At 33.8% G+C, this 14,095-nt stretch overlaps 1 protein-coding gene across 15 annotated transcripts in view; it reads right to left on the bottom strand.

The window, feature by feature from the left end:
* The window catches only part of LOC128865064 (muscle-specific protein 300 kDa), a 286,723-nt gene that overhangs the window by 80,713 nt on the left and 191,915 nt on the right, over positions 1-14,095 (bottom strand). For 14 of the 15 annotated variants that reach the window (XM_054104992.1, XM_054104990.1, XM_054104996.1 and 11 more), the window contains 3 exons: positions 5,856-6,825; positions 5,254-5,466; positions 4,815-5,075 (listed from right to left, as the gene is read on the bottom strand). In XM_054104992.1, coding sequence (XP_053960967.1) covers positions 4,815-5,075; positions 5,254-5,466; positions 5,856-6,825 — 1,444 coding nt within the window. Of the gene's footprint in view, position 1; positions 1,071-4,814; positions 5,076-5,253; positions 5,467-5,855; positions 6,826-14,095 lie in introns of those variants that run through there. The other variant, XM_054104998.1, reaches the window with a different exon arrangement.

Below are 14,095 nucleotides of genomic sequence, written 5' to 3'. Positions count from 1 at the left end.
ATTGTTTTTAATAAAAAATAAAGGGCGAGATTTGCCAAATATGTTAGAGGTTTTGTTTCGCAAACAAAAATTATAGTATGTATGTATGTAATTGAAGAAAAATATTTCACGAGCCCTCAATCGACAAAATAATCTATATATAGTACATAAAAGCTGAACTAACTGAGCTATGGAAAGGTACTGAGCAAATTCTAGCATTTCCAGCTAAGCCTACTAAAAGCCTAATGCTGCTACAAAAGTTTCGACTTATAGAGATGCTGCCACTATGCACTGAAGGGTTTTGAAATAACTACGCAAAAGTTTTTTTAAAAATTTTTATATTATATTTTATTTTAAAATCGCTACTGTTTTGGGGTCATGTCAGGGTTTTTAATATTTATGTTTGTATTTTTTCTTTTTTTCTTTTTTTCATTTTGTTTTTTTGCTTTCGGTTATTCTTTAAGTTGTATTTATAAATAATGGCTGTTTACAATAACGGTTCGGATACGTGGACAACAATAAAAAAGTTAAGTTTTTCTTACGCTGCGTCAAGTGGCAAGTATATTCCTGGCACTTTTTCTCCACTGCCATACGCAGCCAACATTGGGAGTCTGTGAACGGCGCGACAGCAGAAAAAGTACCTGCAGAACGCGCGCAATTTGACGCATTTCGTAGCTTCATTGGCGGTGGCTGCTACTTAGCTAAATTGTTTGTATTTGTAAGTACGTAATGTGTTCATTGGTATTGAAGTTTTACGCTGCGCACACATTTTTTTCTATTCTTTTTGTTTTTTAATAATTAGGTACGAAAATTTAAATTAAATTTAAAATAATTAATGTTTGCCTATACATTATTAAAATTATAAATATTTATAGTAAAAATGTAGTAATGTATGGTATTTAATGTAATCGTTTTTGTTTTTGTTTTTTCTGCTGTTTATAAATGTGTGTGTGGTTGAAATTTGGTTTATGCGCCTAAAACTATATATCTAGCATTGCATCGTCCGGTGTGCCGCGATGGATCAACAATTTGATGCGCTCATTGCGTGCAGTTATTTTTGAATGAAGATTCTTAACACGCTCCCGACATGCCTAAATACATACACACATGGGCACACAGTGACACAGGCATATGCGGATAAGGACGAGGTGGCGGTTGATAGACATGGAGATGGTAAAATAAATATTTTATATATATAAATATTTTTTTTTTTCATTTAAATACATGTTGGATGAGTTCATAAATATATTTCGGTTGCGTTTATCACGCAGTAAGAGAGCGAGACAGAGTTACCCATTTACCAGAGGAAGAAGAAGGCAATTTTTTTAAACAAGAGGCATTTATTAATATTTGAACATTTTTTGCAACGCAATGGAGTGAAATATAAGCAATAAGCAGATAGCGGGTGAGATATTAACATTTTTTTATTTATATATATTTTTATTTTTCATGAGTATGAGGTAGCGAAAGCACGACAGAGTAGGGCGGAGAGGACATCAGTGAGTTAGACAAAGCCGGTAAGGGTAGCGTTAGTTAAAAAAAATTAATTAGTTGTTAGATTGCAAATATTTTTTTTTTTAATATTTGGCAGTTTTTTAGCGTTTTTTCAAACAAGTTTTAGCAATTTTTAATCATTTAAATTAGTAGCAATTTGTGTGTGTGTATGTGAGAAGTGAGTTGGTTAGTGAATTATTGTTTTTTTTTTCAATACCATTACCGTCGCATTTTACCGTTTATTTCGTAGTAAATTTCAATAAGCAACAACACCATTTGTTTTACATGTTTTTTTCGTTTTGTTGTTGTTGTTTTTAGTTATATGTTTTCATGTACGTTTTAGATATGTATACGTTCCCAATATAACATATTTTTGTTTTGTTTTATTTTGGGTTTTGTTTTTGTTATAAAATGAGAATGTAAATAAAAGAAAAAAAGAAATACAAAATGTCAAATAATGTTGAAAATTATAAACTAACCATTTTTTGTTTTCATAATAATAAGAATAAATATTTAATAATTAAAGGAAACCATGAAGCATAAAGAGAGGAAAGTAAAGTAAATTAAATTATGGGTGTGTGCGAGAGAGAGAGAGAAAGAGAGCTTTTTTCAACCATACCCAATAAGTGCAGATGAGATATGAGTACGACAACCCAAGTTGCAAGTATGCAATAAAAATGAATTAATTTCAAATTATTTTTAATTAGAAAAATCAAGCTGTAAGGAACTACTACCGTTTATTTATAATACGAAGTACGAAAAGAAATGTTATTAATTTTTTTTGTTTTCGTTTAACAAGTTAAATGCTACTCAACCGCTTTTGGTGTTCAAATTCAAAGGCGGGACATGTGAGTAATGAAATGATGTATGAATGACAGAGTGAATGAATGATGGGAATGAGCGTGTAAACTAATTCAGTGCGGATAATGCCAATGCAACTGTGCAACAATGCAGCAGCCGCTTTAGGCGGCTTTTGGTGCTCTCGCGCAAAAATATACACACACATGAGCCAGCCTACGTGCATGAGCAGCAGTGGCTTAAGTGCTTAATGGCGTCTACTAAGCATATGTTTAAGTACGAAAGTGCGTCATAACTGAAATTTTCAAAAAAAAAAAAATTTCAATCCAAAAAAGCACGATTTTCAAAAGTGAATTTGTAAGCGAAATTATTGAAATTTTTGCCGCTTTCCTGTTGAAAAATATATTTTTTCTACATATGTATGTGCAAATAAATCTAAAACTAATTTCAATTCTTTTCACGTTTTTTAAATAATATTTTTTTTTTCTCTTCAGAAGTCACTACGTGAATCATTTCTCATATTCGGTCATCCCAAAACCAAAAAAAAAAAATTATAAATTATGAAATTTTGAAATTTCACACACAACCAGTGCGTGCGTAATTATTTATATTTAATACGCGAGTCTTCAAGGTGAACACATACACACATATGCACAATTTCTGTGTTACTGCGAGAGAAAAAGCTAAAAATACGCGCTATGACGGCAGCCGCATAGGCATTTCCATACGCTTAGCACTAAATTTTCACTGAAATTTCTTTAAAAATATACATTTGCTGCTCAGCTACAGAATTTTTACCAAAAAATGTATATCTTTGTAGATTTGTACGTAATATATTTGTGCCACGTGTTGGCTGCATACAATTGATGTGTTTTAACAAGTTCACGTGGTTGACGTTCAAATTTAAAAAATAAAAATTAAAAATTCGGTTGCATCACGAAGTAGAAAAAATGCAAATTTTGGAGCCAATTCTAACTAAACAATTTCTAAGCCGCTGTTTTTTATTATAATTTAGAAAAATTTCTTATGCGCACATTTTTCTCAAACTCTTTCGTATGCATGATTTTGTGTCGATTGTAACGACAAAGCTACAGAAAATGGTTTAGGTGAGCTCACACATCCGTACGAGAGTTTACTTACGCGTCTTTTAACTGAACTTTGTTTTTGATATGCGCTATAGAGTGGGCGTGAGAGGCGCTTTAGTAAACATAATATTTTTTTAATCTTTATTCAGGTCGATTTCTTAGTAGGAGTTCTAGCAGTTTGAAAGCCGTAGCGCAAAAGCCAACTTAAGTGCCAAAAAGGAATGCTCATTTTTAAACTTTGAACTTCAAACCTTGCAAAATCTTCTGCCATATAAAGTCTGCAAAATGCGTTTTTTGTTTTTGCTCATTTTACTCTTTAAAGACACTCAAACGAGCCTGAATGCTTCAATAGCGCATAGTTAAAACTTTAACGAAAATCTCTTCACAATTTTCTGTAACTTTGCGCTCACTTAAAATGAGTTATGAATTGATGGGCATGATGGCATATAGACAAAATGATGATGCTGCACGGTGTTAAAATACAAATGAATAGTGGCATGGCAACAAATACACTCAACCAAAAACCATGAAAAAATACATAAATTATACACACAGGAAAAGGTGGGTAGGATGGCGTGCAGATGCAATCTGCGTATGATTTGTGTGCAATCAATGTAGAAAATAAAGAGATAATTTGAGAATGTAAACCAAAAATTCGTAAAAAAATTAAAAAATAAAAAGAACAATTTGAAGAAAAAATACAAACAAAAAAACATAGTTAAAGAAAAAACAATACAAACTCAAAATAAGGTATTTGTATACCAAAAAAAAAAAAGTATTTTTAATTGCCAATTTCAAAAACTTCGCAGCCACCGTGCAACTTCCTTAGCGAAAAAAATCATGAAATTTGGTACCCATCAAGTTTGTTAAAAATAAATAAATAAAATAAGTTAAAAAAACTGCGTCATCTTACTAATACCAAAAAAAAAAAAATTAAAAAATAAATAATAATAATTTACAATGCTGCTAGAAGTTACTTATGGGGAGGGATTTCCAGGTAGGGTGCGTGTGTTAGTCAAATTACAATTCGTTAACATTTGCTAACAACAGTCGGTCGCTCTGGGAACCGTTTGTGTTATTGAAAATAAACAGCACCAAATGTTTTGCGATAATGATTTCGATGTCAATGAAAGAACTGTGCTTTTATTCGAGGGTCTCAAAAACTTAGCAGAATGTGAGAAAGAGAGAAAAAGCACAGGAAATACCCTAAAAAGAGGGGGCCGCAAAAACCTTCCATTTTTTTTCAAATACTTTTCAGATCCTAAACATATAATCTGCCAACTGTCAGACAACAACTAAGTGTGTCCTAAAAACAGCTTAACAACTCACTGCCTCACAGCTAGTAATCACTTTTATTATATGCTATTTATATATACATATATTCTACTACGTAAACTAAATAGTTGATAATTATCATAAATAATATAAAAACAACACCTGCCTGTTCCGTTTACATACCTGTTGCTCTGCTAATGCACGCTCACGATCGTGTGGCAGATACGTGGGCGCCATCACGAGCCGCAATTGTTGCTCCTCTTGTATGATCTTCTGACGCAACGTTTGCATCTGTTGCTGATAGATGTCGATCTGGCTCAGAGTCTCTTCCAGACTAGTGGTTTTGGTGCGTACCAATTCCGCCAGTCCGTCCAAGACCTTCAACAGCTCATCGACATTTTCGCTTAGGCGCGGATCGCCACCCATACCATTGCGGAAGTGCACCTGCAGACACAGAAGGGTAAAAGAGAAAAGCGAAGCGGGAGAGAAAGAGAAAGAGAGAGATCGGCAAAAACGCACGCATTATTTAATTTGCTTTTAATCAACAATAATTTCTTATTTGTTGTAAACTTTTACAACTATAATGTTAACTATGTCAAGGTGGCGTGGGCACCTCACTCACCTCCAATTTCTCGATGGATAGGCGCAGTTTGGTTTTCTGTACATTAATGTCTGCTAGTGTTTTCTCGCAATAGCCCAATTGATCACGCAGCGGTTTCTTCTTATGTTGCGGCGAGTCCAATGATTGCTTCGTTTTGTCTATCCAGTTGCGTATGTCCTTGATTTTGCGTTCGCATTGATCCCATTCTTCACAGGCTTCTTGTAATAGGGAATTCTGTGTATTGAAAATTCGAAATATTAATAAGACAAAGTGTTTTCGAATTACCCTAAAAAGATTTGGCAAAGTTGATGCACCTATTAAAGAGTTCAATTAAGACTCTCGAAATCGTTGGATTTGAATGCAAGAAAAACACTAAAAATTTACAATTCGCGGAGGTGAAATTTTTCCTTATCGCTTGCTGTCATCCCGAAATGAGTTTCCGTCATCCACGAGCTTATAACTCAAACCCAGTTTATGCGTTCTTCTCTAATTTATAACCTTTCCAGCACATCAAGCCTACTTACACCCCATCAAATCATATTTTGTTCAATATTTAAAGCCACCTTTCTATTGAACACTCTCAATGTTACCAATTTCACCTTTCCTCCCACTGTTTCACCTACCCTTTCCAGTAGTACCGCTTCCACGGAAACCTTCGCATCCTCAGCCTCTTGCAATTTGTCCTTGAGATCGCCCACAGTCGTCACTTGTCCAATGTGTTCCAGTTCCTTATCCATTTCGCTCAAATGCTTCACGATTGGTTTGATACTCTTCACAGCCGCCGCATAGTCATTGAGTTTGTTTCGTGCCTCGGGTAGTGTGCGCAGTTCGATTGTCTGATCGAGGAAGATGCGTTTCTCGGCGACCCACGCCATCACAATTTGGTATAAATTCATAAATCTTGTCCATGCATCCAAACTATCACCGACTTGTTGTTTCTTCTCATCCAACCACGAGCGTACTTGTCCCAATTCTTGTGCCAACTGATCGATCGTCGATTGTACGAGTAGTTTCTCATTACTATTGCGACAATTATCGATAATCAGTTGTCCATTTGTTTTAACCATTGTGAAGCGCTCATAAATGCCGGCAATTTCTTGATTGATGCGATGCAGTAGTTCTTTCATCTGTGTGGGTGCGAGTGTACGATCTTGCACTTGCACTTCCGCCTGTCGCAGCCATCTTTGGATCTCATCCACGCCGCTCAGGTATTCGGTGCGTACAGTCTTGGCACGTTTGAAGTCCTTTTGTTTCGTTTCCATGGCGCCTTGTACTCGCTCTGAGAGCAATTCTAACGCGGTAAACTCCTGTTGTATATCACTGGGTACCAGATTCTGTTTCTTCAAGTAGCTCTCCTTGGTGTTGGCGATCAATTGTTGGCTCTCCTCAACCGCTTTGTCAACTTGTTGCTGCAAATCGTTTAGGGACTTTTCAATAGCGGCGATATTCTCGTCAAAAGCGTGTACTTCTTGTATCTGCTCAAATAGCGCGTTAAATTTATCTTGCAGCTCTGAAATGCGATGGAAGACTTTTTCGATCTCTTCCAGATCCTTGCCAACCTGGCGATCCTTCTCGCGTAAGGTGTCGTTTAATCTGCGAAATAGAGAGGAAGAGAGAGAATGAGCGAAAATTAGATCGAATGAGCGAAAATAAGATTTAAGTTCCGTCGTTGAGGCACGCCAAATTTTTTTGTGCAAAAACCACGCGGTCAACCCCTCGGCTATTGCGTTTCAGTTATTGTACGTAGTAAGACGTAGATAATAATTATGCTTTGGTTGTTTCCCCCCTGGGAAAATTTAAAAGTGTTTAAAATTCTTAGATTTGCGTTTTTTTTTCTTTTTGAAAAAAATGTGCGCGTTATTTTCAATCGGTTGCGGCAATCGAACACTTGAGAAAAAATGTATGTCTTTGTTAAGTATTTGGGATTAAAAATGCGTCAAAGGTTTCCGTGGAAGAAATGCGACCGCGCTAGTAAATGAGAATTCTCCAAATGAACGGACCAAAATATTGTTTGGCTAAGGCAGCAGTGCCCGATGTACATACATACGGACAAATATACATAGCAGCCCAGAAGAAAATTGCTAGCGAATTCGAAAACGTTTTCGAAAATGGCAGTGTAGCGAACAAAGAGCATAGAAAGAAAATGTACATATAAGTTTCGACGCCTTCAAGAGGACTTGTAGCTGGGGAGATGCTGCCAGTTGATTGCTCACATAAATTAATGGGCGCTTTTCCCAGATGGCTTCTGCCAAAAAGAAAACCTCAAAGCGGAAATCGGCTGTTTTGCTGTCATGATCTCATTAAGCAATTTTTCTGTCTCTTTTTGGAAACTTATTTTCTTTTTAAAATCTCATTGAGATTAAAATCACATATCTGTATGTGCTTGCCTCCGATTTTTGCTGCTGTTGATTGCAAAAAAAAACCAAAAATATTTAGGCAACGTAACGAATGAAGAAAAACACATAAACAAAGAAGTAAACGAGAAGAGTATGAGTGCCGTGGCAACGAGAGAGCGAGACACTAAAGAGAGTTCCAGAGCGATCGTGAAAAATGCCGGTTATGCGGTAGCTCTCGGCCGCTAGTATTTGTTTGGTCTGTAATAAGTAAGATTTGACTTTATTGTTGTGTTTGGTTGAGACGCCAGGAAGAGCAGTAGTTTCGAAATATGTTTTATTGGTCTGCGTTTTGTTGACTTTAAGGGCACATACAAACAAACCAAACACAGTTTTTCTCTCCACACGCATATATAGAATATTTTATACACGATAGGTATGTTGGTAGGAGCTTTTGCTTTAAATGCAACTTATGCCTTTTGCAGATGTAAATAAAATTACATACACATAGGAAACATGTGAAAAATTATTACAAATGGATGAGAAATTGGAAAGAAAGTAAAGGCGGTTTAAGAATTTCTGTGATCAAAGATTAAAAAGAAAAAAAGTAAAAAAGAAAGAGATTAAGAAAAGTTAAATAAGGTAAAAAAATAAATAAAATGTAAAAAAATTTCGCTTAACATTTTTAGCTGACATTAATGATGAGCGCGTAAATTTATTGCATCCCCTAGTTTTTGTTTCAGTTTTCGCTTTCTTTTACTTGAAAATTGGAAGGTGTTGCTATGCTTGCACGATTTGTTTTTGTTCTTTTCAGCGGCTTTTGTTGTGATTCCTCATTCCTCATTCCTTATTTATTTATTTATTTATTTATTTATTTATTTATTTATGCATTCTTACTTTAAGTTTTATTTTTAAAATTCACCCACATCTGTTTGGCAGACAAATTGACGTAACCAGCACCACACCCAGGGCGTTTATACGCACTGTGCGTACTAGAGATGCCTATACTGGGATCACAGGATGTTGATATTATTTAAGTAACGGGATTAGCCTATATAGATACCAGGCTAATTTATGATTCTTATTTTTTAGTTAAATGTTTAGAAAAGATTTGGAATAAGATGAGTAGCAGCTTTTAGCTGCAGAGTGGTGTTTTCTGCTGCAGGTTTTATGTGCTAAAAATTTAGATGACGGTTTGAAGACTTGGCATTTTGAATGTAATAAATTATACTATAGACCTAAGACTCTAAAGCTGCTCTTTGATTTTTAGCTTATAGAGGAATTCAAAGTTATTACAATGAACATTTTTTATCTTAAAAATGTTGGTAAGTCTAAATTTACGTAACTATGATAAAAAAACCTACTTATTTGTAAGCTAATTCATGTTTTAAAAATTTTTGAACTAATTCATGTTTTAAAAATTGTTGCACTAAATAAGCAATTTTCTACAAAAATTTTTACAATTTTTATAAAAAATCAACTCAAAAATGGTATTGAATTTTAACGGATTTTAAGCAAGTTACATTCCATTAGATTTCAAAATCCCGAAATCTCGGGATTGACAATTATCACTAATATTACCAACCTTAGGCGTACACACACACACATGCAAGTAAATGCACCGAAAATGCAATTGTGTGTATAGTTACATGCATGCCAAAGGCCTTTGCAGCGATCCACATGCATGCATTTTATCAGTTAAGCCCACTTCGTTAATTTGTACGTGCAAAATCAGCGAATTTTTTCCGCTTTTATTTTTATATGAATATTTTTAAGGACATTACGTCATTGAGTAATAATAATCTCTTTTAAATAAAAACAGTTGTAGATGGAAAAAATATTTCCTGCATTAGTACCAAATTCTTTGCAAATAAAAAAATGTTAGTTAGTAATTGAATTTCTTTGTTTTAATAATTCTATGATGGCACATTAACCACCCACCACTGTAAAAGTTTTTAAAACATTTACTCTTTGTATCTTTGTGTAAAACAATATCAAATTGAAAGAAAAAAGTTGAAAGAAAAAGCTTCAACTTATGGAACAGACTGAATGGCAGGCGCACATGCCACCACCGGCGTCGCTTGTCGCCGGAGATGACGTGCTGATATGCGTAGTATGTGCACTTACTTATATACATATGTGTGTACGTATTTACACAGAATAATGCTAAATATTGAAACATCGCCAACATGTTGCTTTAACGGCTTTCACAGCGCATTGCGTTTTTGGACTGAAGCCAAAGTAGAAAAAGAGATGCAGAAATACTCATAAACTAAAAGTAAATAAGAAAAACTGCACAAAAAACGTATGTCAAAGAAAAAAGACCAAAAAGTTATAGAGATTTAACTTTATAAAAAAAATAATAATAAGTAAATAAAATAAAATAATATAAAAGACCAACATAACGAAATGCAAATCCTCACAAAAATATTAGAAAAAAAAAACAAAACAAATATGTATGTGAGTGCCAAAAGTGTTTAAAAATAAGGCATACTACATATCTAGAAAATAAATTCGGCGTAATTTTTCGTAGACTTTTACGGCGCTGCTAGCAGCTACAGCAAAACAAAACGGCACACACGAGCACACTTGAATTTCATTTAGCTTCTCCCTGTACGTTTAACTTTTACTATTTTGTTTTATAAATGCATTGGTGGTAGTGTTTGTATTATTAGCTGTATATTATGTAGGATATTTTAAGTTTTTTTCGCGGATTTCGCTTTTGCCTGTAGTTTTTTTAGAAATTCCATAAAGTGTTTTTACGTTTAAATTTTGTTTTTGTTTTTTTCCTTCAAATATTTCTACATATACACTAAAGTCATGTAGCTGTTATTTTTGTTTTTTGCGGCTTTTCGCTCTAAAAATCCATTTATTTATTTTAGTGTGCTTGAAAATAAATTTAGAGATTCCATTTAAATTTTTTTTTTTTGAAATTTGACAAAAAATACATTAGAATGCATCGATCGTCAACGTCAACGACAGAAAATTTAAGCACTAAAAAGTGTTAGTTTGTAAGGTAAAAAATAGATTCTCTTATTGGACAGAATTGATAAAAAAATTAACAATGATAAAAAAATTTCGGAAAAAATTGAAAGATAAAATTTTGATTTTTTTTGAATGATCTCCTAAAATGAATTTCTTTGTGGAAAACTGAGTATTGCAATTAAGAGAAATAGTTGTTAAAATGAAAACGTAAAGTTTTCAAAAAGAAGTAAATGTAATAACTAAATAAAGTTTTAATTAATATAAATAATTTAGAAATAGCCAACAACGACAACGGCTTAAAATTGAGCAAGTTAACTTTCAAAAACAAGCAAAGCAAAACTGAAATTGAGAAAATAACAGAATAAGCAAATGAAATATCAAATATTAGTTGAATTAATTGTAATTTAAAATAAATTAAATTTTAATAATAATAAATTTTAATAAATTAAACATTTTTTTCTTTTAATTAAAAATTAGTTATTTAAAAATTAAAATAAAACATTAAATTTTTCATTAATTAATTAAACTTAAATTAAGCAAAAAAAAATAAAAAAATTGATATGAAAATTTTATGATTTCGAAACCCAGACGCAATGTGAAAAGTATAATTTACAGAAATAGTTGCTAAAAATGACAAAATTAAAAATGCTGTATTAAAACAAGAAATTCGAAATACATTTAAACTTCAGAATTTACGATTTAAAACATTTAATCGCTGTGTAACAGAAATGAGTATTGGCGAAATTTTAAACTTTTTTTAATTTTAAAATAATTTTATTTCCTAATTTTTTCGTCTTACTTTTAAAACAAAACAAAGAAACTAAAAATTTAGCGAGTATTGCGGCCGAGTTGCGTAGGTGTGAAATTTTCAAGAAATTTTAGAAACGCACAGTTTTAGTAAATATTTTTTGCCGGCTAAGGTTCTTAAAATTCTTAGTGAATTGCAAATAAATTCCTTAAATTACTGTTTACGCACAGTACTTTAAAAAATTCATTTCATTTTAGCAAATGGAGAATTCTGTTTGCACCATATTGTAAACAAATTTTCAAATAAAATGGCATTAATAAAACAAAAATTGAGCAAATACTTTCAGCTACAATTTTTTCTGTTTCTTCTAAAACTTTTTGTCCCCTTTTGTTTTTGTTACGATATTTCTTATTGAACCAGCTGTGCTTGATTTCATATTTCACGGCTTGTTTACACAAAGAAATGTGATAGACGTTCCGTTCAATTTACAGCGTTTTCTTGTTTTGAGGAATGAGAAAATTAAAAAAAAAAAGATGAATAAAAAAAATTTCTTAAAACCAACAAACAAAAAACGTAGTTCGAAGAAAATTCAGTTAACTAATATTGGTTTAGCCTTTTAATGCACTATTTAAAAAAAAATACGCTCACTAAATATGCTATCAATTAGCCACATAACAGTCCCCAACTCTCTCCAAAAAAAAACCTCATATTGTATTTGCTACAATAAAATTCCTTTACTTGAAGCGGAAACCATTTTTCAACATCTGCCTAAGCCGCCGTCTGACTAACCGTCTGCATTTCTGCCATTTCCGCTATTCACAGAAACGCCTAGCAAATTTTAATAAAATAAACAAATGAAATGTATGCAGCAACACCGTTCTAGTACAAGAAGTAAAACTAGAATTTCTAGAAATAGCGCAAATTTATATTCATAAGCTTTTTGGCATTGCTGTAGCTACACGCACACAAATGACCTGCCAGCCAAGCCAGGCCACCAACGAGATTCTTGGCAGAATTTCAAATCGACCACAAACTAGATTAAGTGGTCTTTAGTCCATCGAGCCACTGACCGACGTCAGAGTCCACAAGCAAGCATGTGGACAATGCGAAGACCAACGGCTGACCTCACTCATTATTTACTTATAAATTCGTATATATTGTTTCGCTTTTGAGTTTTCTTTAGGTTTTGATCTTTTACTTCTTAACTTTCTAGTTTCGCGTTTTCTTTTTTGTTTTAACAGTTTTGCTGCTTAGAGTTCAAGCTCGTGCAAATTATGCTGCTGCGTTTTTTTCCTATTCCCCACACCACTTTAGTCGCAAGCTACATAGTTTTTTTTTTTGTTTTGTTTTATGTAGACAAAAGACGATGACTTAATCGCAGAGCTGCCAGCGTTAATGCGTTGACGCTTTGCGCGATCGGTGACAAAGCGCGCGACAAAAACAAAGAACGGTGACAACAGCAGCAAGTTTTAAGTTATCGTTTTGTCGTACATCTCCCCCCCATCCGCTCTTCACCAACTTGCCCGTTTTCGTACGCTTGTTGCTTGGCGCACACGCAGCACCAATTCAAGTTGCTATCCGCTGCTTGCCTGCGCTTGCTACGTAGAATTTATAAAATGTATATCGAAAATCTGTTTAGCTGCAAAGTAAGACAAAACCAAAAACCGAAAAAAAATATTTTCATTTTCTTTCACTTGGGAACGAACCTCTTGCTTTTTTACGACAAATGCTTGCAAATGCGTTCGCAACAGTTTCTAGGCAATCGCAATAATTTCGTTGAAGCGAAATTTTTTCGTTGCTTATTTGTTAGCTTGTTGCTGATGCTAAGATCGCTCGTCCTGTTCTTTGGTATTTGGTACGGTTGACGTTGCTTTTAATTATCTTCTAAACTACTAATTCAGTCTTCTGCTCGTGAAAGTGGAACTTTCTTGTTTGATCGCTTCCCTTTTCGCTCAGCTTAGTCACGACTGACCCAACCTCCTCTGTAACGCTCGGTGGGTGGGAAGAGGAGGCAGGCGTGTGCTTGCGTTTCGCTTGATTAGCTGCTGAAAATTTTCTTTTCGTGCTGTAATAAAATCCACAGGCTTCTTCTGCTTAACTCTTTCAAGTTCACTTTTCTTATGGAAAGAAAAACAAGCGAGCTAAATTCGTTACTCATACGCCACGTACCACGCTTCAGCAGTTCTACAAACTGCAGAAAAGTCTCAAATGTGCGTAACCTTGTTGCACGTCCAATGCCTTGCGAAATATGCCAGAAAAAAGAGCAAAAAATGGTATATTAATATTTTTTTCTTTTCGGAGATAAAATGCAATTCTTGTTATACTTTTTTGTGGGTTACGCGCCGCCTGTAAAGCTTTTCTCTTTTCGCTAGTGTGCGCCGACTTGAATTTCCCTTAAATTTTTTACTTCAAGTTCTTTCACTTTATTTGTAATTTTTTATGTATTTATTTTTTTTTTTTGTACTACAGCTTTTTTAGAATGTCTATTTTATTCTGCTGTGTATTTGCCTTTTATATTTATTTTTTTCTTTTATCGCACGCTTTATTTTCTTTTAATCGTATTTGTACAATATTTCCTTTCGAAATTCCTTTCTCTTTCGCTTTAGCTGATGCTCCTTTTATTAGCTTCCAGCCATCCAGTAAATCACATCCGCTTTCTTTCAACGCTAAATTCCAACTGATTTTTATTGAACATTTTGGCAACCTCAGCGGTGTTCGTCATTCGATCGAGAACCGGCCAAGTGCACATTATACTATTATATGTATATAACATGTGTACCTTTATAGGTATGTGTTT

This window comes from Anastrepha ludens, chromosome 5 (genome assembly GCF_028408465.1).
Source record: "Anastrepha ludens isolate Willacy chromosome 5, idAnaLude1.1, whole genome shotgun sequence".
Lineage (NCBI taxonomy): Eukaryota > Metazoa > Arthropoda > Insecta > Diptera > Tephritidae > Anastrepha > Anastrepha ludens.
Note: the sequence above shows the minus strand (reverse complement) of the source record. Positions and strands in the feature narration are given on the sequence as shown.